Genomic DNA, 27,270 nt, shown 5'->3' with positions numbered 1-27,270 from the left:
AAACTCTCTTGACTGTTTTTGGATTGAGGATAGGTATATGTGAAATTTTCACGTGTAAGCAGAATGCTATATAAGAAAAATTCTTCCAAGTGGCACAGAATTATTGCCTGATCACTTGAGTAAATACAGTTTATACAAACCAGTATTTAAATGACATGAAAGCATCCAAAACATCAGTAAGACAAACACTAGAGCACTGTTGTGTTTGAACTATGAGGAGCATAACGTGAAAAACACAATTATTCCATCTGTCAGGAAGCCAAGAGAAGAGTTCCAGGAACAAGCAGAAAACAGATATAACTTTCAAGCAATGGTTACCTCACAAAAGCTGATGGGTGAAACGTAACACACTTTACCATAGAATTTATCAATTACCCATATATGCATATTCAAAATCATACCTTTTGGATTTAGTGCTTGTTCTTGGTCTGTACTCATGAGATTCATCTTCTATGCCATTCTGCCTTTTATACCAATCAAACAAAGTGCGCAGGATAGAGGGTAGACAATATTCTGAAAGTGAGCTCATTGAGCTTATAACCTATTGGGAAAATTCAACAAATCAGCAAATTAAATGCCTTTCAAGTTTTCCTTCCTCCTGAAAAATGTACTAATTCAATGGTTCTTTCTCATTTTCATCCAATTTTTGAGAACTATGGTACAAGCAGTGACTTCATATTCTGCATTTCCTGTCTTTAAAAGATGTGCAGACATGGCACACAGGAACATGGTTTAGTGTTTAGACTTGGCAGTGTTGGGTTTGTGGTTGAACTTGATGATCTCAAAAGTCTTTTTCAACCTAAATGAATCTATTCTATCTATCTATTCTATAAAATGTAAGCAGAAATGCAACACTGGAGTGTATGTTGATAGAGTCTTTATATTGATGATATCAAAATGCATTAAAATTGTGTATCACATCTTACAACATACCAGAAAACCATCTAGTTCTTCAAGCAAGTTATTTTGATTTGTTACACAATGTTGATTTGAGTTCAAGCACATTGTAAGGAAAGAAAAAGCAACGGATCAGAGGTACTGTCTTCAGGGATTATATCTGACTGCTGGATGCCCCTCCTGACACTCAGAATATCTTGACAAACACCACAAGTTCTGCAATAATTTTAATCAACTGACCATGCAGATGAATGCATCTTAGGCTTGCATATCTGAAACCTTAGACTTTGCTTTTATATATAGGAAAATATTTAGAGTTTCTTGTGTCTTTGTGGGCACAAATAAACAAAACATAGTTTAGAATTATTCCCTAGAAGCTGCCGATTAAGCAGCTGTAGTGGCATACTGGATAGGAAGATTACCTCTCACTCAGCGTTAACTGTGTCACCAATTACAGAAATGTTACTGAGCATGCTGTTACTGAATTATGACTTAAACTTCCTATTACAGGAAACCATAAAGCTACAAAACATCAAAAGATCAACAAGTAGGGTGAAAAAACCTCCCATTATTATACAAGAGGATAATAAATATATTGCAACTGAATGTTCACAGCTACAGCATTTGTGGACATTCTAAGAAAATAAAAAACTACTATTTAAAATAGGGATGAAATTAGTGATCTGGAGATTTTTGACCACCTCAAGATCATGAAGGGCTTGATCCTGTGAAGTGCTGAGTATCAGGAGTGAAAAGCTCCTGATGCGTGTGTGTACTGCATGCCAAGCACACTGATTATGTAATTAACTATGTCAGGTTTATCCACCTGCTTAAACTTAAACCTGCACATTTTTCCAGCTTGAGGAAAAACAATAGAGTTTAATGTCTAGTATAACACCAAACTCGTGTGAATGCTGTGACTAAGACAAGAGGAAAATTGGCAGACCAAGCATTCCCAAATATTACTACAGCCTTAAATGAGAACTCTTGTGGATGACACTTAGTCTGGATGAGTAACTCTGAACCTCTTTTGTAGTTTTTCAGTCTCAGGATTTAACTACTTCACAGTGATGTTGTGGTCTAAAGTTAATGAGACACTTTGAGGATGAAGTATTATTATTATGGTATTATGACCTAAAATTAAACATGGTGCATTAGAAAGATATAACAACTGCCCCTGTAAAGTTAGAAGTTTGCATGAAAGTAGTATTTTTGGAAAACTTTCAATCTAGTGTTTGCAATAGATTTTAACACCTGAAATATGAAACAAGTTGCTGTGGAAGTAATCATGAAGGCACTGCTTGCAGCAGTGACAGGAGGCCTTCCATGAAGAATTACTACAGTACTTCAGGCTCAATTATACCAAAGCCTTCAGATAAATACTCAGAAAAAATCAGTCATCTGCTGTCAGGGCAAACTATTCACTACCAACTCACTTCTCTACTGTTTTCCAAAACTTTTTATGAAGTTAGCACAACACTGCTTGTTAGTGATGAAATACAATTACAATGGGTTTCCTAGGGAAGACAAGAATAGAATCAAAAAATCATAGAATCACAGAATAGTTTGGGTTGGAAGGGACCTTAAAGGTCATCTAGTTCCAACCTCCCTAACACTGGCAGGGACACGTTCCACTAGACCAGGCTGATCAAAGCCTCAACCAAAGTGGCTTTGAACACTGCCACGGATGGGGCATCCACAGCTTCTCTGGGCAACCTGTTCCAGCCTCACAGTAAAAAATATCATCCTTCTAGTCAGTAAAAATTGACCCTCTTTTAGTTTAAAACCCTTAACCTTTGTCCTATGTCCACGGGCCTTACTAAAAAGTCTGTCCTCAAATAGACCTAAATATCTTTTCAGAAATCACAGTATCTAACTATAAATGAAAAGTTGTTTCAATCAGGTCTTCCTGCATTTTCACTGACATATTTATCACTGTTGTTCTCTATATCCCACCTATACAATTTCATCAGAAAAAGTCAAAGTGATTCCTGTTAAATCTTCTCATGCCATACCTTCTCTGCTGAATTTACAGTGTCTGTCTTCATTTGGGATAAAAGGTCAATATAGCTTTTTTTTCCCCTTTTTTTTTATCTTTCTGTCATTGCACTTTTAAGACAGGAAGGAAGGGTGGACTGGGAAAAGACCTGGCTCTCAGGGAACAGGAAGGGAGGGAAGTCTAGCCAGCGTGCCGGTTACTCAACCCTTTCATTTACTGGAAGTAAGTCCAGGAGTGAGATGAATTCTAGCTCTGTGCTGCTCCTGAAAGGGAGTGCACAGATGTACAAGTATGTCCTTGTTGGACAAATGATCATATTCTTCCATCATAAATGAACTACCTACTGTATAGCTTAAGGATAAGAAAGCTGTACAAGTAGGGAGCTGTTTAAAATCTGTGTTCACAGAGCATTAAATATACTTTATGTAAATGCATAATATTTATTTTGGACTAAAATGCAAGAGTAAATGTAATGAAATTCTGCTCAGATAGCTTACTACAATTTATATACTTCCATAAAAGTCTTGCCATATTGTCAAAATACAAATACAAGAAATGTTTCCACTAACAGCAAATAGATGCTGATTCCCTTTTTTATTTCACTTATGAATTTATATGAGCTTTTACAGCAAATATATTCAAAACTGCACCAAATTTCCTACAGTATCATTAATTTTTTTGCCTTGCATTTTTTTTGTATACCACATATGTCAGTATGTACGTTGAATGGGCATTTTATTGCCACTTTAATAAAGCAGAATTGCAGTGCTTCATTTTTGCATAGTGTTGGTTTGTTTCTTGTAACTCTATTTTTCACACAGTGTCTGCATATTTTATCTTCAAATTGTTGTTGTGCAGATTCTAAATAATGGACAAGCACAAGTAAAGTTTTACACTTTTTACCAAAGCTGCTGAATGCATTTGTGATTGTGGAGATCTCCTTTCATTCACATCTTTGTTCTAAGCATTTTTTTGGACGGTGCTGTGAAGTCAAATTGCCCTGGAAATGGTTAAAACTGATAACTATTCAAGTTGAACTCACTAGTTTTCATTAAGAGCCTTGGCTTTGTGAGACAAAAAAAGAAAGCAGGACTTTTTAGTACCATAATTTTGTGGATGGGTAATTTCAGCTAGCTTGCTTATACTCTACCAATGTTTATAGCTATTTTACTGCCAGCATAACAGTTTGCATGAAAACCCATTTATTTTTAGTGGACAGCAAGTTCAGTGCTGAAGGTGTTACCTTTAATTTTGCCTTCAGATGTACTTCTTTATACACTGAACCCAAACCTCTGACAGGAGCCAAAGGTTGTTTTATGACCCCATGACCACCATTTCTTCTACTTTCTTTGCCATGTGCCTTTTTCTGGTGATGAAAGACAATGTGTAAAACTCAGGGAAAGGGAAAACACAAAAGGGGCCAACTGCAGTGCTGCTGCAATGGCAATGATATCAGTATTCACTAACTACATCTAAAAAATAATACTGGATCAGAAGAATTATCAGCATATCATTAATCATGTCTAGGCTGTTATGAAAAAGGACACTTGATCACCAGTATGCTGCTTAGTGCCTTATTTATTTATTGCATTTTCCACTTTTTTATTATTGTTATTATTCATTTTAGTTTCCTTTTTTTCCCTTGGTTGATTTTTTGTTTGTTTTCATCTCCTAAAAGTATATAAAAGATTAAATGTTTTTGCTTTCCAATCTGCAGTCTCCAACCTAGAGCATTTCTAAGAAGAGAGCAGTAAAACTGAAACAAGAATAAGCTTTTGTTCAGTTTATGCTGAAACTTCTGCAACAGGCACCTCGGATAGATAGCTTCATATGAAAACTAAGCCTTCCTGTTAAATTTTCACTTCCATGGCCAAAACACTACATTCATTTTGTGTTTTTATATGGAACACAGTCTGTAGCTCAGTCCAAGATTACACAGTGCCCTTCTTCTGCCTCTGGTGTTGTCAGTTCATGGAACATTTATACACCATGGTAAGAACAAATGATACATTAGTAGAGGCTGAGAAAAGAGTAATAAAAACATTTCCTTAGGTGAGGATAACCCTCTTGGAAAATTATGGGCTTTTGCTAGCTTTTGATCTTTTCATGTACTGCAACTTTATGGTTTCCTGTAATAGGAAGTTTAAGTCATAGTTCACTAGTACAATGTTTAATAACTTTTCTGTAACTGGGGACACAGAGCATGCTAATGCTGAAGCTCTAATGCTCTTTGCCAATAGGCAACTAGAGTTGTCTAATCAAGGACTTCCAAAACATGATTTTAAATATACTATAAAAATATTTAAAACCATATGAAAAAACCTACATAATTTCCTGTATGTATTTTCTTTATATACATGCACACCTAGAAAGGAAAACACAGTCAGTGTGAGGAATGCAGCTTGTTAGGCCAATGGTGAGACATTCAGCAAGTCAGGATAAGCATCATCACTATTAACATTGCTCAAGTTCCTATTAATTGTTCAAGGAGGGTGATGCAATTGGCAGCCAGACATCCTGGCTGCCTAACAGGAGACACTGACTTACACCTGTGTGGAGAGAAACAGCTCTGGCTGGGCCCAGCCAGGTTTCCAGACATTGGATCCATCACCACCATCACAAACACTGTTCCTAAAATGGTGCTTCAGAATGGGCAGGAAAAAATGCTGGTCCTCAGGGAGCCAGAGATAGAACTATTTTGGGGTAGTAAGCAATGTTTTCATAGCCATCTCAAATGGTTTGGGGGTTTCAGCGTCAAACTTGACGCTGATTACTTTGGGTAGCCAAAGTTCCATTCTGCTCATTGTTAAGTTACTTTTTGGGCTGTTTTTTCCACCCCTGAAACTGACTTGCAAAAAGCAAATTTAAAATCAGGTCATGCCTTATTTTTGTTGCTTTTTAATTTACCATTAGAAGATTGAGCTCAGATATTTTAAAGTGACTAGTGACCTACTCACTTCAGTATTACCTATCAATTTCACTCAAATTGAATAGAGATAATTTTGATAATGTCAAAAAAAGAAAATTAGGTTCCTCTGACAGTCTGTCACTTTATATGCCCTAAAACTGAAAATAAAAATTATTAGACACTCCTTGAAGAAGTTTGTTCATGGAGATTGTCCCTCTTTTCCCCTTTCATTTCTGTAGTAAAAATGTCAGGAATGTCATGGCTGGCCTTTTTTGTTTTTGCTAGATGATTTTATGGGTTTCAGAAATAAACACCAAAGCTTTCTGCACCTTAACTGGAAAGGGGAAGTAAGGGATTACCAACCTGGTCTTCCTGCATCCCATAGACTCTTTAAATACTCGAGTTAACTTCAAAAATAAAACTTGAACTGTTTTACTTAAAAGCACATGCCTTCTTACTTGGGTTTTGGTATCATGCCATATCATGATCTTCAGAGTTTTCCAGGCAGGCCACACCTTCATTTTATTATCCATACTTTCATGACAACTTTATAATTCTCACATGTTATCATTTGAAAAACAGCTATAAAATGCAATGTACTCACATAATCCACTGACTAAAACATGCCTAGTAAAGAAAGACTTTTTGCTCTTTCTGGCTCTACTCTAGCTCAGTTCTATCAAATCTCTATTGTGCACTACAAAATTTTGAATGCAAACTATTTGAATACAATTAAAACCATTCTATGATTGTATGGATTTAGCCAAACTAAACTAATTTGGGTAAGTATGAACCATATTCTTGAAATGGGCCTGTAAGCCAGGTTCAGGTCCCATCTGCTTTTCACAGGCCTACATCAATACCAGGAGCACCAGAACATCTCAAAATGACAGTGCTATTTAAGCAAAAAACAATGTGAAATCTGGAAAGGGAAATATCGCCAGCAACCTGGCCTGAGGCTGACATATAATTCTGAAAATTTCAGCTTAAATAGTTTGTTTTGAAAATTTCAAGCAACTGAAAGCAAGGTTTTCGGGTAAGATGTCTAAGACAATCTCACCGCTGTACTTTCCTATCAACTCTGCACATAGGTAGGACTTCAGACATGTGGATAGAAAGATATATGAATGCTATCTATAACAAAATCTACCTTGGTGTTTGGTCTGCATCTTGCTACAGCAGTAAACACACAGTTGTTTCACTCTAGCAAGCATTTGCTGTTCTCATTAAATGATCTTGACTTAATTACTCAATTTTCTGTCTACTTACCAATAACTAGGAGAAGCATCAGTCTTCCAATTCCTCCTTTTAAAGGGCCACAATTTGCTTAACCATAAATATTTAATCAAATCACAGCCACCCACTATGTGTTTGTTTAATACACTGCAGGAACAGTATCACAAGGTTTGCATCTGCGTGGCTTAATTTGTTTTACTTTCCTGTTTGAGTGTAACACTCTTCCCACAGGAAGGAAAAAAAAAATGTATATAAAATTAAGGCCAGAATACCACAAGGAATTTCATGAGGCAGGTGGGGAGTACTGAGAAAGCAACCTCCTTTAGCCTACAGTGGCTGGTTTGCCCGCAGGGTCTCTGCGGTCAGTGAGGTGGACAGGGAGCTCCCAAGTATGAAGCAGAAGTCTCATCTCCTCTGTTCACCTGCTGCTCTGAGCAGCCCTCCAAGCAGGCTATCTCTCCCCAAAAAGCAGATACAGAACAATCTAGAGTGTGTCACTTTGTCAAGCTAAAATTATAAAGTGAGTCGTAGTGAATGCCAGTGGAGTCTCACAAGGCATCTTTACTTCTGGTGAAATGTCCCAGAAAACTCAATAAATATTCATCTGAGGTTCTAAAATTGTACTTTATATCTGTCTCCTCTCCCAAAGTCAATCAATATGGTACCTGCAGCTTATGGCATTAGCGACAGCTGCTTTTGGAATTGTTACCTTTTCTGCTACTTCTGCTCTGTCTTTCTGTCCTGTTTCTGGCCCTGCTGGCAGCACAGTGGTGTGGGCAGATAAGGAGTCAGTAGCAACGGTGACAGCAATGGCACACCTAGAGTTCATCATTCCTCTTTGTGGGGAGTGAGATTTGCCAGTTTTGGCATCCTTTATGTAACTTAAACTCTTTAGAACCCATCTTCCTTTATTTCAAAATAGGTAATTCTAGATGTTGCTGACAAAAAGAAAGACTGCTAACAAAAATAAATTGCTTTATATAATCAATTGGAAGTGTGTGTATTGCTGTTGGTTTTATTTTTATACTTGTTCTATTTCCCACACATAATAAATGTCTTAATTTAATGCCAGATATAAATTTCATTTTATTAATTACAATTTCATTCTACTAAATGAAATCTAACCAATTATATAAATTCTACTTAATTTTTAATACTTCTTCCCTGCCCACCATTTTTCTAATAATTACCTACCTTGTCATATACAGGCATTTATACTGACAATTGAACTTATACTTAATTTTAAACACAACAGGCTGGCTCAGCCTATTTGAAGCGCAGCACACATGTAAGTCATGCTGAGTCACAGCTACAGAGACAAACTAGACTGATGGCAATGAACATGATTCTATAGGCCCTCATATTAATGATAAAAGAAAGACTGGGGGCCACACACCTGTTTCAAAACCCACATATTTTGAAAAGATACAAATTTTGTTTCAAAATCTTCATAAGGGGAAACAGACAAGAAATAATACATGTGCCTAATAGTATACAAAAAGTAACAAGTTCTATGGTAGAAAAATACTGAGTTTGAAAACAGGAAAAATTCTTCCCACTTAAACCCAAGAACGGTTTGGCAAGCACTTATCATTCTATCCAAGTACACTGAGAAATTCAATTTTTGCAGTATGCAACTAGTACAAGGACACTAGAATGCCTTCTAATGCACTCCTCTTTTAGCCTGAGGAATGGAAATAATGTCATTTCAAGTGTCTTACTTGATCAAACTGGGGATCTTCTCCTCGTTGCAGAGATTTGGTCAGTGGCTTCTCCTAAAAGAAAACATATTAAATATGTATTACTTAAGATCAATACCATTGTACTCTACTATCATTTTTCTGTTAGATTATTTACTCACATAATGTGCCTTCTGATCTGATGCTGGAGATAGCAGGATATTTGTTTCATATGCAAAGGAGGCCTCCCCATATGTATCAGCCAATACTGACAGAGTGTCTTTAGTGACATTGGTGTCTTTTCACAAAAGAAAAGGATTGACCATTCATTACATTTGAGCTGGTGCTCACACTGATGATAAATTCTTTCAACATCCTAAAAAGCACCCAGTATTTCCTCTAATAGATAATCAAGGGGTTCTATTTAGTTACATGATGTACCTTCTTGTTATAAAACTACAGGCAATGCAAACGTCCATAGATACAATGCATCATGCAGGGCATACTGAAAGAAAGGTGATCTTAGAAGAATCAAAGACCATAGAGTTCATTTTTAAGGAAGACAGTTGTGGGGAAAATTATTACTAAAAAATTAAAAAATGTGTTTTTGGAATGGAAGCAAATTTTCAGGCCATATTCTCAGAGTAACTGCTAAAGCCAAGGAGAACTGCCCAAGCCAGAAAGAATAACCATGTGTGAACATCCATTCACCTGCATGGCTTCTTTGTCAAGCAGGCTGGACTACTGAGACATGGAGAAGTACACAGGCTAATATTCTAGATGCATGCAATAGCATACTAAACATGAATCTCCTAAACCACAATGAAAATAAACAATACATGAGGGCAGATGACAGTCTGAAAAACACGTCACTTGTCACCATCACAATTCTGCTGTGAATTACACTACTGTTTCTGGTGTTTGCAATGTGCCAGTGCCTTATTCTTCTATAAATCATGAATCTTTCTTCTCCTACAGCTGCAAGACTGGGGCTCTCCCACCAGCTCAGAAAGAGATTTTGTGTTCAGGTTTCAACAAACTATTACACTCATCAGCATCTGTTAATGTAGCAGGCAAAATACCATCACTGCCAGGGGATATTAGATACAAAATAAAGAAATCTGTAAAGCTGATGAGATAAGGAAATGGAGAGACTTGAGTTGGACCAAAGATTTTTATTATTCAATGTTTTTTTTCAGAAGCAAATGTTGCCCAGTATAATCTGCTGACTGATTTTGAAATTAATTATGCTGATACACTTGTAATGCCAGCTGGCAAGGAGGCCAACTGTGGGGTGACTGCAGTATCCCCTGACTACCTACCAAATACAAAAATCAACAAAATGTTTTCTACTGAGTCACTGATTTACCCAGAACAGCCATCAATATTTTTCATTGTTTTCTCAAATATCTAAAGTGACTCCTCCAGGTTACATTACGGGCACAACAGCTATTAATTACAACTTTATGACAGATTGTTGGTGATGAACATCTGCAGTAAAACCTTGTAACCCTGAGAAAAACACAGGACGCTACCCCACCCACAGTCCTCCTCCTCCTCAATCAGTAACTCGGTGCTACCCTGCCTAGTTGTGTCTCACAGGAGGACAATACTTCTTGTGTCTATTGCTGCTCACTGAAAAGGACAGCAGATAAACTTTCAAAAGCAGTGTTCAACTTATTTAAAAGGAAAAGGACTCTTAAGTTTTCATGGGTCCTGGACAAATCAGCATATTAAGAATTACTGCAGTTTAGGAAAAAAAAATCAACGCCTCCCACGTATTTTTTAATTATGAAATTTCTGATTCTGTTACAGAAGACTTGTGTTACCACAGAGAAACTTCTTAAGGTCTGTTTCAACAAAAACGGCTTCAGCAAGCAGAAGCTTTGTGTTTCCATGACCAACACTGCAATACTTGGCTTTCAGAGAGTAGAGTTTCAGGCTGAAATAAGGTGTGGGATTCCTCATCACATGCTTTCTCTGAGGGGGACACAATTAAACAACACAAACCATGCTCTGGGAACCCAAGCCAGGAACTGCAATCCTGAAAATGTCCTCATCACCTGTAACCTATCTGTGGAAGCACACACACCCCCCAGATACTTCCGTTTCTGATGATGACATTCCCCAGGGGATGCACCCCTGAGTTAATGAAGATGCCTCCATTTTAACAAGGCAATACAAGCCATTGCTTGCCCATGTATGGGCTCTACACCAGGGCTTCCCCAGCCATGGTGCATTGACCTAAAGAAACCATTCACAGGCCACGCAGCAGCCCTGGTCACAGCAGAAGGCAGCCTGGATGGAGAACTGGCAAGAGCCAGGAAGGCTTCTGCTGCCATAACTTCTCAGTGTCTCCGGTTTAGGGCTCCAGCTGAGGCCTTTTTCCTCCCTTCATCCCATCCTGCACCTACTGCTGTTCCCGCTGTTCCTTTCCCCTCCTACTCTTGCCAGGCAACAGCTGCTGCTGCAGCTGTCTCTGCCTCTTCGTCATGCCCCTGTTTGAGTTGCTGCTGCTGCTTCTTCCTTGACTCTTTCCAAGGACGGTGCTGCCACTTGTGCTGCTTGCAGCCACGGTGTCAGGAGCCAACCAGACCCCATGGAGACAAAAATCTTTGCACACACCCTTCCAGTTCTGGCAGTGGGGTGCCCACACCAGAGGCACTCACTGAACCCCTGAAGTGAGTGGCAACAGCCATACAAGATTGTACGTGGGGCTTGGAGGTTTGAGAGAACCCAGTGTTGAAGTTATTACTACTAATTACTAATGCTAGAGTGCTGAATAGATAAAGAACTGAATAAAGATGAGGGGCCAGATAAAAATGTGGGGTTTTGTTGCCTAAGCACTCCTTAAATAGAAAAGGATGACTACTTGCATGATAAGAGTAACAACAGACCATGTCAGGGAGACATTACTGAGTAAATTCAAAGGCAGCTCAGTTACATGCAGGTACTTCAACTGTCCTTTGAAAACAGCATTTTTTCTTTATGCAATAAATAATTTCATCTACTATAAACAACTTGCCTATTCTATTCACTTAGTTCTAACAGCCTTACAAATCTTACCATGTCATTTTATGCTACATTGTTGCTATGGCAGATACTATATAAAATATATTTATACTCATGGTAGGTGTCTTCACTGCATACCACACGTTCAGGACTTGCAAAGAAAGGTTAAAATGCATAATAATATGAAACTGTCTCTGGACAATAGATTCTGTAGTAGTCTACTTACCCTGGAGGTACACTTAATTAGTTTTCAAAAAATCCTAAAACTGCTTTCTAGCCTCACAGTACCAGTTCACTTTATTTTCTTGCCCACTCAACTCAGGAATGGCAAAGAGGCCTTTTTATATTACAAGCTGACTTATTTGAGTCTCTGTTGATATACTACATTCTACAGAAATGTCTTCCAAATCTTAGATGAATAGGTAGGCTGAATTTGGAGCCAAAACCAAAATATGAATAAAGAAAATTTTGATTAATATGGAAGGGTCCACAGCTTACTGAACTATCAAAAATCATTAGAAAATTTCAGAAGAATAGATTCTCAGTAGTAACATTTCCATTTTTAATCACTAAGCTAAACATCCTTATTTCTTGTTTGAAGTGCTGCCTTCAGTTGCGTACTCCGTATTTGTTCACACTGGAAACTCCTGTGATATAAACACGTTAGAGATAAGCAGTAAAGACAATTTAATATTTGAAACTATTGTTTTTCAATAAAACCAGCTAAATGTTTTGTGTCGCCAATGCCTACAAAACAAAATGCTCAACTAAAACTTAACTTCCTTCCTCTCTCTCATTGCTCTGGGGAAAACATAAATAGAATATAATAAAACAGAATATGTTAACTATGCAATGGCAAATGCATATTTTATCTTATTTGCATGCATCAACTAAATATAATATTTATAAATTACCTAAAAAACAACATATCATTCAAACCCCCTATTCACACAGGCACACTAGAACATTTCTTCAAAGACTGACAGTGACTTTTAATGGTTAATATATTAAGACTTTTTCAGGGCTGCTACACAAATATAATTGGGTAAATTTACACAGGAATAGCCACCTGTCACAGAACTGAGTGTTCAGGGAAACATAAAAACAAAAGGATGTTGTAGTGCCTATTAAGCTTCACTATGTCACCATGTTATAATGATATATAATGCCCCTTAAAGCTATTTCTAATGCCAGTAACCATTAGGCCTGTTTTTCCTACTGAACAGTGACAGGCTACTGTATTACTGACTGAGATAACCCCCCTTTTTTTTCTTTTTCCCTTAAAAGTGTGGTGAAAGGATATTTTTACACAAATTTTAAATTTTGCACTGCACACCAAAAAGCAGCCAGAAATACTCTACTGAGTGCTCTGCTGGAGTGGAAGACTCACCAAACAGAAAGAAGAATGGACCTTTTCATGTAAAATGGAGTAGATGTAGACCACATTCAGCTACTGCAGCTACAATATATGTAAAATGCATGTAAGCACAATCTTTAGAGCCCAAAAATCCCCAAGTGTAGTTCTTTCATCTTATGATGGATCACCCTATCAGCCCCCTCTCCCTCTAATGAACATCTCTGTCCTACATACTTTTCAGCAGGAGAGAGAATTGGTGTTTGTAGGAAAAGGTCTGCTCCAAAACAGGCTCCAAAACAAATTTTTTTTTTTAGCCACTGATTATTTTGTACATACAAAACCAGGAAAACCATCGCTGTCAATCCTGCGCTCATGTGATACGTAACCCATGTTCTCCACTCCAGCTGTGTGCTCCTGCCTCCTCCCTCCCAGAATGGATCTGTGCTGATCCTGCACTGAGCAGGTCCATGAACCTGAACTTGGAGTATTTACTTCCATTTGGCCCTTTCAAAAACAGACATGGAACAGTCTGTGATCCCACAAAAAAAAAAAAAAGCTCTTCTACTGAAAACAGCTCTGAACTTCTCAGGAAGTAATTTTTGTCTCTTTTTTGACTCTTATATACCTTTTTACTATTTGGAAATTCCCACCACCACCCCAAGGAGTCTAGTTAATTTATACCCAAGCAATTAAGACAGCCAAGCTTTTTGACTGAAAAGGATAATCTGTTTACTCTGATAGTCTCCCAAATGTCTCCCACCTGCAAGTTCTATGAAACAAGCAAATTAGTGTCCTGTTTTCATTAACCATTCTTTGCAAGTCAGCAGGTCCTCATGCATAAACACATAAACTGCCTCTTCAGTGGATGACAGCAGAATCTTTGACTTCTCTTAGGATCAATTAGCTGCTAGACACTTCTTGTAAGAAACTGTGTCAGTGACCACGGTACACAGAGAGTAAAATAAGCAGAAAAGGAGATTTCCCTTATTAACCTTTGAAATTCTAAGCATAAAGCAACTGAAAATTCCAAAGGCAAACATAATAAAAAAGATACGATGATACAGCTTCAAGGAAACACCACAACTTAGCGTAAGACAAAGTTACAGATACACAAAACGTTAACAAAAACTGTGATGGACTTCATTTAACTGTTGAAAATTGAGTAAAAAAGCAATGCTAATTGTACATGGTACTTCATATGGTAGAAATAAGCGTATTTCAAGGGGCCATGAAATACATGTAAAAATATGCTACATCTCTGAAAAAGAATTTATTTAACAAGCTCAGGTCAAAAACCTACTTGTCATTACAGTTAATGCACAAAAATAATGAAAGGTGCATGTTTAAAAGGCAAGCTCAGTATTACTGAGTCTATTTCCTTCATGTAATTGCTTCAGGTTTTTTTGTAACAGCTCTTCTGCGTTATTCATGTGGAAAAGGATGTGCCCAGTACTGCTGAACACAAAAATGCAGGAAAACATCAGTTCAGCTTCAAATACAGGTTTTCACTCCCTGGCTCTGGCTCTTCGGCATCCTTGTCATGCACTACTCTGATTCGATGGTAGACTATGTCATCATATCAGTACTGCAGACTAATTTTTGTCTGATTACCACATTCTCTGCAAAAGGCATCTTTTAGCTAGGTTGTCTACCAAGAAAACTAAAACGTGGACACAGAAATTTTAGTCATATGAGTGTTTAGTCTGAAGTAACTGATATGTCAGAAAAAAATGGCCAAATAGGCCAAAAAAATACCAAATTGATTTTCAGAAGTAATACTCTACAGAAATAAATTTCAAGCATCTTGAAGAGAGAAGCAAACCCACTGAACTAGAGATTGCTATTGGATGCGCAGCACAAAAATTAGCACTGCTAGCTTCCCAAGATAATATAGAACGTAAAAAAACCCAAAACAACTCCCAACAAACAAAACCAATTTTCTTTCACTAGCCTTTAGCAAATGACTCAAGAATTTTAACATTCTTACCTGAACAGTACAAAAATTCCCAGATATTCCCTCAACTCAGTGTTGACAATAAACAGTTGCAAACTTTAAACAAAGGTTAAATGCTGTTACAGATATACAGGTAACAGAAAAAAAAAACCAAAAACCAAACCAAAGCAAACAAAAAAACCAACAAACAAACAAACCAAACCAACCCCACAAAACAACAACCCCAACAAAAAAACCCCAACAAATCCTAACAACAAACCTACTGCTCTCAGCATTTCTGTTTTCCATTGCAAAGTAAGATGCTTTATTGTAGGCAGGAAGTAAAACGGTTTTTTTACTACCATATTTTAGGCCCAAAAAAGCTGATAGCTGCTACTGGACCAGTTCTGAAAGAAATATTTTAAAGACATGCTTTTGTGAAAGCTGTAAGTTGAAAAGAGTACTAAGGATAACTTTACTGAGATTTGAGGTACAATCTAGCCCAAGTGAGAAAGCAAATTTTGTTGGCTGTTTGTTTTCAGAGCTTTGTTTTAACAGGAATGCCTTTTCAAAATTGTAACTTAATGAACACATCAAAATCCTCTGTCTGGTAGGGTCCTCCTGGATAGTATTATAACTCTATCCCTTGGTTTTCCCTGATTTTATTTATTCCAATACTACAGTGTAAAGAAAAAGAGGTAGATTTTGCAACCTGTAAGTACGATAAATTTAAAAAGAACACCTGGAGACAAAGTGTGGGCACTTAATGTTGATACCATAATTCCATCACAGACTTGTGTTACTAGATTGTGTGATTCTAACCTAAAAAATCCCATATAAGAAGATAAAATTTTGTTGATTGGAGCTAGGGCAGGGAAGGTATAAGGCCTCAGTCCAGAGTGGTGTCATAGGATGCAGTATGAGAATCCAAGATCTTTCACTTATGAGCCTGCTGGAATAAGCATGATGCTCTAAAAAAATATTTGATAGAGTGATTTCCATGTAACAATAAGAACAACACATGATGGAGATCTAGACTTCCAAGTCTATGTTAAGACCTTTGCATGAAACTGCTATTCAGGGTCTTGTTTCAACCGTTTATTAAGATTTTCAGCTATGTGATGCTCATCAGCCCATATATATTTTTAAAATGAGTAATACAAAGGTATGCATACAGAAATTATTTATATGAAGAGGCTTTTGTGACAGCAGACTGCTGTGAAATAGAAACACTGAAAGATACTGGTGAATTAAACAGATTTAGGAGAAAAAGTCACTGCAGTCAAAAGTGAGTAACCTGAATAGGGCTGTTCCCTCTCTTTCATCTCTAACACTAATTTGAGAGCTGGTGAAGAGGCTGAGAGAATGCACTTCCCTGTCCTTGATGTATCCTGATCATTGGGTACATCTTTATTTCCCAAATGGAAATTTAACTGACACCTCAGTCCTATATGCAAAGAGTTTTACACCAACTGATTTATGATGAGCAAAGCTATTTCTTCTGAGCAAGAAGGAGATACATGGTAGAAAAATGCAGGAAGCTATTCTTTCCTGCTGAGAATCGGGAAAGCACAGCTTTCCTCCTGAGCTCAACAGGTTGCCTGAGTTATTTGAGAGCACTGTCCTCAGTCAAACTTCCTGCTCATGGTAAGAGCAGTGCTACGAGGATGTAGAGGACCTCTGTGCTCCAAGCAGTGGATGAGGTTCCTTCTTTTAATGTATTTTATATGGGTGGACCTGGCTCGGCAAGGCCCATGGAGAGGGGGCAGGGCTGTTGGGAGCAGAAGACTAGCCCTGTTGTGGCAGGGACTAATGGCTCCAAAACCTGGGAATGAGTCTTGGCCTATGGACAGGTGTGGATGAGACTCAGAGGAGGCCATTAAGGCTTATTAGTGCCCTTAGGGCCCTGACCACTGGCTACCCACTCAGAATAACGTGACCTAATTTAATAAAGCCTATAGGAAGCTCTTACTGGTCATTTGAATAAATCTAGAGTTGTAATTGCAGGGCTGCTCCAGGCACAGCAGAGATCTCTGTAAACTGGAACCACACCTCTCTAGATGCAGAGAGCTGGGGGTAATAAAGGACAGTGAATGACTCTGGCCATGGTCTGCTGTCTGATGTCCACTGCTGCTGCAACATCAGGCAGATACTTACTGTCACCAGCTGTGCACCTGTTTTCACAGAACAGAACAAGAGATGAGGAAAGTGCATTTTTAAAGTGAACTTGAGAACTACTGCCAGTAGTTTCCTTTAAAATTCCTTTACTTGAGACTTTCTTGGTTATGTGTTTATTTCAAAGGCTGTAACTGTACCATATGAAATGTGTCCCCAGTTGATTTGATGTGAAGCCTTTTTTCCTGGTTACTGGTACTGATTTGACAGACTTTCAAGGAGGATGCCAGGTGCACTTGCAGAGCTAACATCAGCCTTTACTGTTCTCTTGCTACAAGTATGTTGGCCCTAAAAGCCATAGCTTCCACATGTACTGCATGCCCAGCTAGTGAAACAAGACCGTATTGGGTGGATTTCCAATTTGGGAAGGTAGTTACGTGAAGTATTTCAAGTTTTCTCGTATTTGTCATGCCACCAGAAATAAAAGGCCAAATATGGTATAATTCAAGCTGTCTGATGTATAAACTGTGCCATGCCAGCTTCAGGCCCAGAAAAGAGCACATAAATTAAGCAGGACCTCATTGACTTCAAATGTGACTCTGAAAGCATGCAAAGGATGAAGCTGTTGTGAAGCTATGGGAAGATACCTCTTTATTGAATTGCTACTTATCTGGCAAGAATGCTACTGAAGTGTATACTTGATTTTCTTCTGGCCTTCATGGTGACAGACCAGTGATAAGACTGGCCTGAAATGACTATAGTAGGACTTTCATTTTCTGGAGAGTGGTAATAACCAATATCCCTAAATGACACAAAAATGATTAAGGGCATGTGGTAGGTTCTCTGCTACATTTGCAAGCATTGGCCAACATGAGATGTAGTGTGACAGCCAAGTGGTGTTGGACTGAATCTGTCTTGCAATGTTAAATTCTCTCAGTGATTGGAACCATTGTATGCACCATTGACTATCCTCCAACTGTATCCATGCAGTAATGGGGCCGAGGGACAGCGAGCATCCTGGAGAGTCTTGCCACTGGAATGAGCTCTGCTCATGTCTCAAACAGCATTCTGCCCACACACTCAGCCATGGAAACCCTTAGAGCACTGAGAAAGTGCCTGTTGACACTGCCAGACTCCGAAATGTGTGAGTGTTTTTATGGACCTGTTTCTAAGTGCAAATGACAATGCCAGTGTCCAGGCAAAGATGTGTCCGTTTCCTTCTTGACTTGCTAAAATGGCATGAAGTTTTTCCCTCAGTCTCATATGGATGTTGGAATCAGACCATGCTATATCCTTTTTCTGCTCTCCTGCACTCCCTATGATTACTTCTGAAACCCTACATTTGTATCTTCCTCTAATTCTTTTTTTCCCAGCTGCATATTTCATACTCTTTTCCCTCAACTTCTGTGTTTCAGTTCTACGATGTCCCCGTGAACTACACAGAAGGTATCTGGTCTATGGCCACTGCTTCAATCACACAAACCTTTCTAGGTCTTTCTGGAAGATAATTGTCCCAAGGTTCAAGATTACCCACCCTAGCTCTATATTGTTCAGTGCCTGGCTTCTGCTACATGTCTCAGCCTGAGATACATAACTGAGATAACTGGAGAAGGATATTCTTATATCTGAGGTGGTAAGTGGAAGTGAAGGATCGTTATGCCATTGGACTTGTCTTTGTTATATTTCATTGCTCTCCATCTTTAGTACAAAAGGCCAATCTTTCCTGTCATTTTCTGCCTTTACATCCTTTGAGCTCTTGAGTAGAGCTTGCTTATTTCATAGAAGAGATCTCCCAGGCTTAGCTGCCCTTCCTTTCTGCTGGGGAAAAGAACACACTGATCTGGTGCAGCCTGGGCTTCATTATCACTGGTGGACTGGACTATACTTGGAAAGCCAGTGAACTCCCAAGGAAAGTTTATTAGTGAAGGAAGAAAGAGTAATGATTGAGACCATTGTTCTTCTTAATCGATATCTTGAAATGGAGAAGTTACCTGCTGGGAAGTCTGAGTAAAAGGAAACAGAACCAAGGGAACAATCCATATAGAAATTAAACTTAGAATCATAGAATCACAGAATGGTTTGGGTTGGAAGGACCTTAAAGATCATGGAACTCAAACCCCCCTGCCATGGGCAGGGGGACCTTCCACTAGATCAGATTGCTCTATTTTGGTCTTGAATACTTCCAGGGATTGGGCACTTACAACTTCTCTGGGCAACAAGAAGTCCTCAGATGTGGCTAGAAGTTGAATAAAATACTAGACTAACTACTAGTCTAAAAAGTTGGCCCAGGACCCAGTCAGCAACTTGCAGGAAAAGAACTCTGCTGAGCTGATACTTTCTGGGAGCACTAGGAGACAGATCCTCTCCTGAGGTGAATGACTGTTCTTGGTCCTCCAGACTGTCCCATGACTGACTGACATAGATTTGCACATTCAACAACCCACTTAACACATCCACTGTAACAGATTCGTGGGGTTCCATACACTGAAAGGATCATCATAAATGTTCAGGTTACATATTGAGTAGTTAAAGTAAGATGTTGTGGAGATGCTTTCACTTTCTTATGAGGAGGTGAGAGAACAGTCCTCAGCACAGTAAAATAAAGTGGAGCAGAATTTCTTAAAGAAGCATCTTAAGTACTTCAGAGACAACTACTGAAAGAATAATTAAGAATAATTATTTTAATGACTTACATTATTTGTCACAACTAGGCCTAAAAAAACTACTATGATAATATTTATTTCTACCATTTCAATGCTAAATAAATAATACAGTAGAAATAAAGAATTATGAGACATTAGATACAGAGTTATGGTATTAAGAACTATGAGGTCCTGAGAGCTGGGATGGACTGCCACATGATTTACAAAATTTTGACTAGCACAAACACTTGTGGAATAGAAGAATTAGATTAATGATCAGTGGAATACTCCTTCAGTGACACAGAGGTGGATAGGGACAGATGACAATGGGAAGCTGGTATGTTTGTAGCATTTAAAGAGAAAGGTTCTATGGAGACAGTTTTTGTATGAGAAAAGAGAACAAAATTTTCAATATAAAGGTATTCAAATAAAGTTGTGTTATTTTCCATTTTTCTGGGCATACATATACTGAGTGAACAGCTAGAACAGAGCAGGGCAGCTTGCCTTTCCTCTTTTCCAGGAAATTACTTGTTCTTTACAGTGACTACTATCTGTGAACAAACATGGGTCCAAAGTCCCTGTGCATGCCAAACTATTAATGAGGACTTCAAATGTAAAATATGTGTAACAGTAATGTGTCCAGTTAGAGGTGACAACTAAGGAGTTGTCACCTTGTGTGATGCAGCTGGAGTTTTAGTCCATGTAAACCAGAAAATTCTACATTACAGCTGTGGGATAGGACTGCTTGGTATTACCACAGCCTACATAAATCTTACCAGTTATCACAGCCCAATCCTCAAAAAACAAAAAACCAACTTCCTTTTATACCCAAGTCTTTTCTCAGCATATTCTTGACTTGCCTAGAGAAAGTGAAGCCTAGACTGAAGCTAATCAGAAACCAGTGCCATTATATGTGTTGGTTGGTCAGTCTCTGCAATTTGCATTATTCTTTCCTTTTTTTTCCAAGTCTTCCTAACCATCTGCTTGGCTGTTATCACTAGCCCAGTTTTGAAATAGACCTCTATTTTAATATCTTCAAGCTTCTAATGAAATGGAAGTAATAAATACACTAGTATCAACCACATCACTCCTTTCAGGGTTTTTTTCTAATGGTGAGATGAAACCTGCCTAATAAAAGGGAAAAGTTGCATGCAGAATACATGAATGTGCTTATAGTCCCAATCCTATAATGAGTAAATTCTCTTCTTGAGTTCAGTATTCAGAGAGATACTGAATTTAGACAAGCTCAGTAAAAGAAGATGCTTGCAGGAGAAAAGCATAATGAAAGTTTACCAACAGCTAAATTAACCATTAACAACTGTCAATGCCTGTAGCTCCCTATGTTTTATCAATGTCTACAGCTGTGTGTAAGTACTGCTGAAAGCCGTATTTAAAGATTAGCCTGCTCTGTATGCACAGGATGAATTATTACCCAAAGTGATAATCAACAGTCCTAAAAAGGAAACTGTTTTCTGGGATTTCTCCTTCCAGAGCTATGAGACATATTCTTTCATTTGAACTCGCAAAAATAGTTCCTTGGCTTCTTCTTTCTAGCTTTATTTCAAGGACATCACTGCTTGAAAAAAATCAGCAGTAATAACATATCAGATTGTGTTTGTAAGTGAAGCAAAGCAGAGAATATTTAGAATATAAAATGATAAAAATTAAATATTAATTAAATCAGCTGTGAAAAAAGGTCTGTGGAATAAAATCTTAATATTTGTTACAAATAAGAACAATTATCTACAGAAAAGAAGCAGGAAATAATTAGAGATTATCTAGAAGAAATTACTTACATTTAATTTATGGGAATTTAATTTTATAAACTGGACAATCTAAGTCTGCTGTCAAATACTTTCAATTTGGATCAATATAATTTGACAATCTGGGTACAGTAGTTAATCATTAAAAATTAGCCACATGATTGTGAACTTAATATAATTATTGAACTGGTTTTTTATATATCTGAGATTCTAAAAGGGGGAAAAATTGACCTGAAATTCTGAATAAAATACTCTGCAGACAAAGCTTAAAAATATCAAATCCGGAAACAAAAGTTTTCCATTTTAACTTGTTAAAGACTTAGCAGTGGATAGTTGACATTATACTCATGGCTAGAAAATATATTAACTGGGGAGTGCGTTTTTTGTCATGATCACTGCCAGATCCAGTAACCAAAATGTCAAATGATACTTGGTAGCCAGCCAAGGCAGCAGGAGGAGTAGGTGGCGATGCCCTCTGCTTTCCCTGCCATTGGAATATCACTATCCCAGATGAGACTTCATGGGACTGCAGGAGGGGATGGGTGCTGTGCCCTTCACTGATGCCCTAGAAAATAGCAAAAATATCTACTGCCTTTCTAGCATCTGCAACTCATGGTGTGACTCAAACATGGTTTTCCAACATAGTTGCCAGAACACTGTAATTTACACTTAGGCTCTGTGTACATCACAAAAGAAAGAGATGGATATATCACACAGGCATATGGAACCCAAGGAAACGGAAAGAAAAATTCATAAAAACATCAGTAATGATAATTGGAAAGCATAAACTGGCAAAATATCTGCATGAAAAGAATTATCGAGGTAAAAAAGGTATCAGTAAGTATTTAATTTAACCACAGTAACTTCAGAGCTTCAATGGAAGCTAGACTTCGTGATAAAAGAGATGAAAAGGCAACACTATAAACAGATCATTTTAGCTTCTCTAAAAGATACCTTAAGTATTCGACACTCATTATAAAATTAAATTGTCATATCTTGAAATGACTCGGAGAATTCAAAGCAGAAATATCTCAGTATTGAGCACTTCACAAGTTTGACTTTCTTTGAAGTACATTTGAGTTTAATTAGAACAGACTCTTCAAAGAGCTCACCATCTGACTACCTATTGTGAAAAAAAGGCCAAAAGGTAGCTTTTCACCATCAATTTATAAACTTTGTCTCCCAAATCCCTGGGACTTCCTGGTCACAATTCTAATCAGTAGAGTAAAATGTGGGAACAAAGCTGCTAAACATCCAGCAGCTACCTCACAAAAAGGGTAGACTTAAATTCTTAGCTGTTACTTGAGAGTAATTTTTGTCATTTTCCCTTGTTACTTCTTTCATTACAACCCAATTATTTCAAGATCATTTTGACTGAATGTCTACAGAATCCTCCTTACTCATTGGTCACAGCCAACCTCAAATAGCAGCATGCCATGATTTGTAAGTTTTATTAGTACTAATGAGATGTGAGTATGTAATTGAATTATTGTCAGTGTCTCATGGTCAGACCCCTGTGAAAAATACGTTTTGGAAATGATAACAAGAAAAACGTGGCATTCCAGTCTCCTGTCATATATTTACGTTCTACATTGAATTTACCAACTAAAACTCCATTGAACAATCTCTAGAATAAGATCAACATTCAGATAATAATAGTTTCTCAAAGTGACAAAACCAACATATTACCACACAGCAACTCAAAATCATCTTAACACGAGGTGAAATGGGAATAAATCCACGCCTGAAGTCTTATATGAAAATGCAGAGGTTCATGTTTAAGAGAAACGAAGGTGCTGCAAGGAAATTATATCCTCGGTCCTGGTCTTCTTGTTGTTTTCCTGATCTTTGCAAGTAATGTTATACATATTTTGTTTTAAAATTTTAAAGATGTTCACTGTGCATTGCATGAAGACTGGATGGTAATAAACAGCTGCTGGTATTTTAGTTTTTAAAAGGACCTACACTATGACTGTCAATTTATTCTACTTTTTGTGATCTGGAGGGGACTCATGAAAGAAGAAAAAAAACTGGATTTTTGTCAAAATGTTCTTTACTGTTAGCTTTTTTTGGTGTTATTTCCAAATTATGTAAGATAGTTACGTCATCTTGCATCTACCTAATGTTTCAGAAGAAAGCCTGGTAAGACTTTCCAAGCATCAAATGCTTCTGAATACAAATCAAAGCTAAACAGATGCCATCAGAATAAAGAAAACTTTAATTTTGCCCTTCAAAATATCCAGACCTGAAAATGGGGAACTGAAGTAAATATTCTACATTGTACTTCATAACAAAAACATTTTAAGATTTTATAAAAATTCCCTTATAGTACAGAAGTAGAGATTTCTAGTTATTTTTAGGTCTTGGGGTTTTTTTAACTCATCAGAACTAAAATAAAGGTTATAGAAATATTCTTCCTTAATCAAAATAGCAAAAATGTATATAAAATGCAGTCTCAAGTTAAATGAGCAGGGTCCTGGAAGTTCAGTTACATAACACAAATTGTAACAGACATACTTGCATGTTAAATTTCCCTAAAATACAAATAACAATGGCTCTCCCTCTGTGCAAGACCTTGTAATGTACCTCCTTTTTCAAATCCTGCATGCTTTTTCATATCTGGAAAATAGGTGCTATAGCCCTTTTTAAAATTATGAAATCTACAACTGTCAGAACTGAAAGAGGAGCCAGCAGTGGTAGCCATTTTCATGTTTTAGGTGAAAACCCGTAATGTTCAGAAATATTGCTTTTATGATATTTCAGCATTTTCTAATCTATTTTGACTCCAGTGACTGCTCTCCCAGATGTGAAATATATGCTGGCTGACACCCCTTCTGTCTCTCAATCCCATTAACATGTGCCCATATTGCAAACAGAAATTAAATATTAATTCCCTTTCATGTAACCCCTTTGGCATATCTCGCATACCTCTGCGCTCTCCCACAACGTTCTGACTGCCATAGCAGCATAGCTTACAGTTTGGGAAACACTATCAAACTCCAACGCAGATTACAAGCAAAATAGTCTTCATTGCACAGCAAGCAAGCCAGATTTTAAAATAAAATTCAAAGCACAGTATATATATATATATATATACACAGAGTTTTTTTTTACTCACAAGAGGTTCTGCCATGATGATGCGAATCTTGCGTTCAGCCAGAGTAGTAAAGTTAACAAACAAGCTCTTCAGGACATATTCGCCTGGTTTACTGTCTGGGTCGATGCTGATGGGCAACATGGCTGGAGGTCCTTTTTCCCTCTGTGTACCAGAAACAGGTGGGACAGGTGGCTTGATATATCCGTTACCAACTGGAGAAGCTGAAATGTAGAAAAGACACATTTATTTTTGGGTAATTCAACATGCTTTAACTTTCACAGAGCACCTCAACAGCCCACTACACTGTCAAAGCAAAACTGGAGACTAGCTGCTAATCAAAGAAATACACAACACATAAATAAAACTTCCACGGTACCATAGGTAAAATACACATTATCTAACTGGAAGAAGAAATCAAAGATGAAATCTTTTATATTAAAATTGAGTGGTGTTTACTATGCAGTGCATATTCAATCTTCTTTTTTTTTACATGGTAAGACTTGCTGACACCTCACTGTTTGAATAACATCCTCATTTCTTATCTTTTGCATGCAGGTCAGACCTGTAACTCAGTTGCCAAGTAACAAAAATTTATCCTTTATACCTATTCAAACTGGCTTAGGCTAGCAAAAGTCAGGAGTTTGGTCTTTTGACTGTGGTGAATTGTAAAGGGTCTTATTCTCCTGTACTTCATTTTCAGGTCAGTCAAGAATGACTCAAAAAACAATATACATGTTACCAGTATAAATCTTACATGAAGAGTCAGACATGGAATGTTTTCCGTGGCCAAAAAATATTAATTATGTGCTAGCTTTCCTGAAAGTACCAAACCTTACAGTTCCATCTGGCACTTTTGAGATTACACCTGGTGCATTGTGCTCAGTTTTGTGCTCTCCCATACAAGAATGACATTGCTATTCTGAAGCAAGGCCAAGAGAGGACCATGAAGATGGTCAGGGGCTTGCTAGATTAGTAAAGGCTGAGAGTGCTGGACTGATTCAACCTTGAGAAGAGAATCTTATTGCACTTTTTAGCCACCTAACAGAGTATAGCAAAGATGCCATGGAACTAGACTCTTCTTTGAGCACAGGATGACAGGACAAGAGGCAACAGATGCTACTTTGAATGTGGGAAATTTCAATTAGATAAATGGAAAATCCACTGTGAAGGGGTGATCAAACACTGATACATGTTGTCCAGAGATATAGGAGAAACTCCATTGCTGGAGACACTTGAAACTTGACCAGACAAGGTCCTGAGAAACCTTCCCTAGCTGGTGAGCAAGCTGAGGTTGGATTAATCATCCACCAGGGATACCTTCCAATGTAAATTACTCTGTGATTGAATTCTGCATAATGAGTATCAAGATATTGTATGCTAGACTGAGCTCTACTTACTGCTTTTTTGTGAAGGAAGGAAAAATAAGTTGAAGCACTTCAAATGTTACCATATTACACATGAAATTTCCAAACTAAAATCCCCAGGGCTCAGCTCTTACTGGCAATAAAAGTAATGTTTGGTTTTCAGGCAGGTACTAGTAGCACCGTCTCTCTGTTAGTTTTGCCAGAGACTTTAAAAGTAGCAAATTAAGTAACACTGGCAAGCCCAGCCATTATCCACTCTGAATGTAACACAAGTGTTGCAATGCCCACGAGCAGTACTGGTGATTGGGACAGAGATGCTTTAATGCAATACAAACCATGGAAATATTGTGAACTAAAACCATTGCAGCACTTCCCCATAGCATTGCACTCCAGAGCGTTACATTATATGTCGCATCCAAGTTGCAAAGAAAGAAAGAGAGAAAGAAGAATGAACTACAATGATAATTGCCTCACTTCTAATACCTATAGCCTTTTTGCTTTGAGGAACAGAATTACAACTCTTACTGAAATTAATTGTCAATTATTAGTGGCATATGAGCGTTTTAAGAAGAAATGAGATTTTTGACCTTTCCTATCAACACTTCATTGTTGAACAAAAAAAAAAAAATTAAAAGAAAAAGAAAAAACTTTATGGTTTCAGAGCATTTAAAATATGGCAGAATCAGAACCCAAAATCACATGCTGAAAAATAAAAAAGGATCCACTGGAGAAAAGAGAACATGTTTTCCATTAGAAAAATCCGTTTAGAAGTTCCTATATGACTATAATAGAAGATAGAAATGCTTCCCTTCACGTAGCTATTATTCTGCAAGTGTAACACATCTATACTTTTCTTTGAAAATAACCCCCGACTGAAAAGGTACAGCATCACTCTTCAGCACAGCAGCAGCACTTCTCCCACTGTGACAGATGTTTCCTGCTAGATTTGTTTCCTGCAAAGTTTCACTTGATATTTGAGGGCAAAAGCATTATCATGGAATCTTCCTGGCATTATGACTCTTTGCAAAAAAACAAAGTGTATAAAACAGTCCTACATTTATATTACACAAAACTTGTTCTAAAAATATGCTGTTGTTCTCAATAATAATCTACTTCAAAGTACTGAAAAAAGAGCCACCAGTCTAAGTGCTACTGCTCTTCTGTCACCACCTAGGCTCTCTTAAAATTTTAACATGAAGACAGTGGGATGCAAAGGATCAGATGCAAATTTTTATGGACTATCAAATACACTAGGCAATGGAAATCTC

The 27,270-nt window shown here is 37.6% G+C and overlaps 1 protein-coding gene across 10 annotated transcripts in view; it reads right to left on the bottom strand.

The window, feature by feature from the left end:
* Nucleotides 1-27,270, bottom strand: part of FRY (FRY microtubule binding protein) — a 198,884-nt gene that overhangs the window by 107,338 nt on the left and 64,276 nt on the right. For all 10 annotated transcript variants that reach the window (XM_010400303.4, XM_039566159.1, XM_039566166.1 and 7 more), the window contains exons 2-4: nucleotides 24,660-24,859; nucleotides 8,762-8,815; nucleotides 402-541 (exon numbers count right to left, since the gene is read on the bottom strand). In XM_010400303.4, the coding sequence (XP_010398605.3) occupies nucleotides 402-541; nucleotides 8,762-8,815; nucleotides 24,660-24,779 (314 nt within the window). In that variant the 5' untranslated portion in view covers nucleotides 24,780-24,859. The remainder of the gene's footprint in view (nucleotides 1-401; nucleotides 542-8,761; nucleotides 8,816-24,659; nucleotides 24,860-27,270) is intronic.

The sequence above is a fragment of the Corvus cornix genome, chromosome 1 (genome assembly GCF_000738735.6).
Source record: "Corvus cornix cornix isolate S_Up_H32 chromosome 1, ASM73873v5, whole genome shotgun sequence".
Lineage (NCBI taxonomy): Eukaryota > Metazoa > Chordata > Aves > Passeriformes > Corvidae > Corvus > Corvus cornix.
The sequence above is the reverse complement of the archived record's forward strand: the minus strand, read 5'-3'. Positions and strand labels throughout refer to the sequence as shown.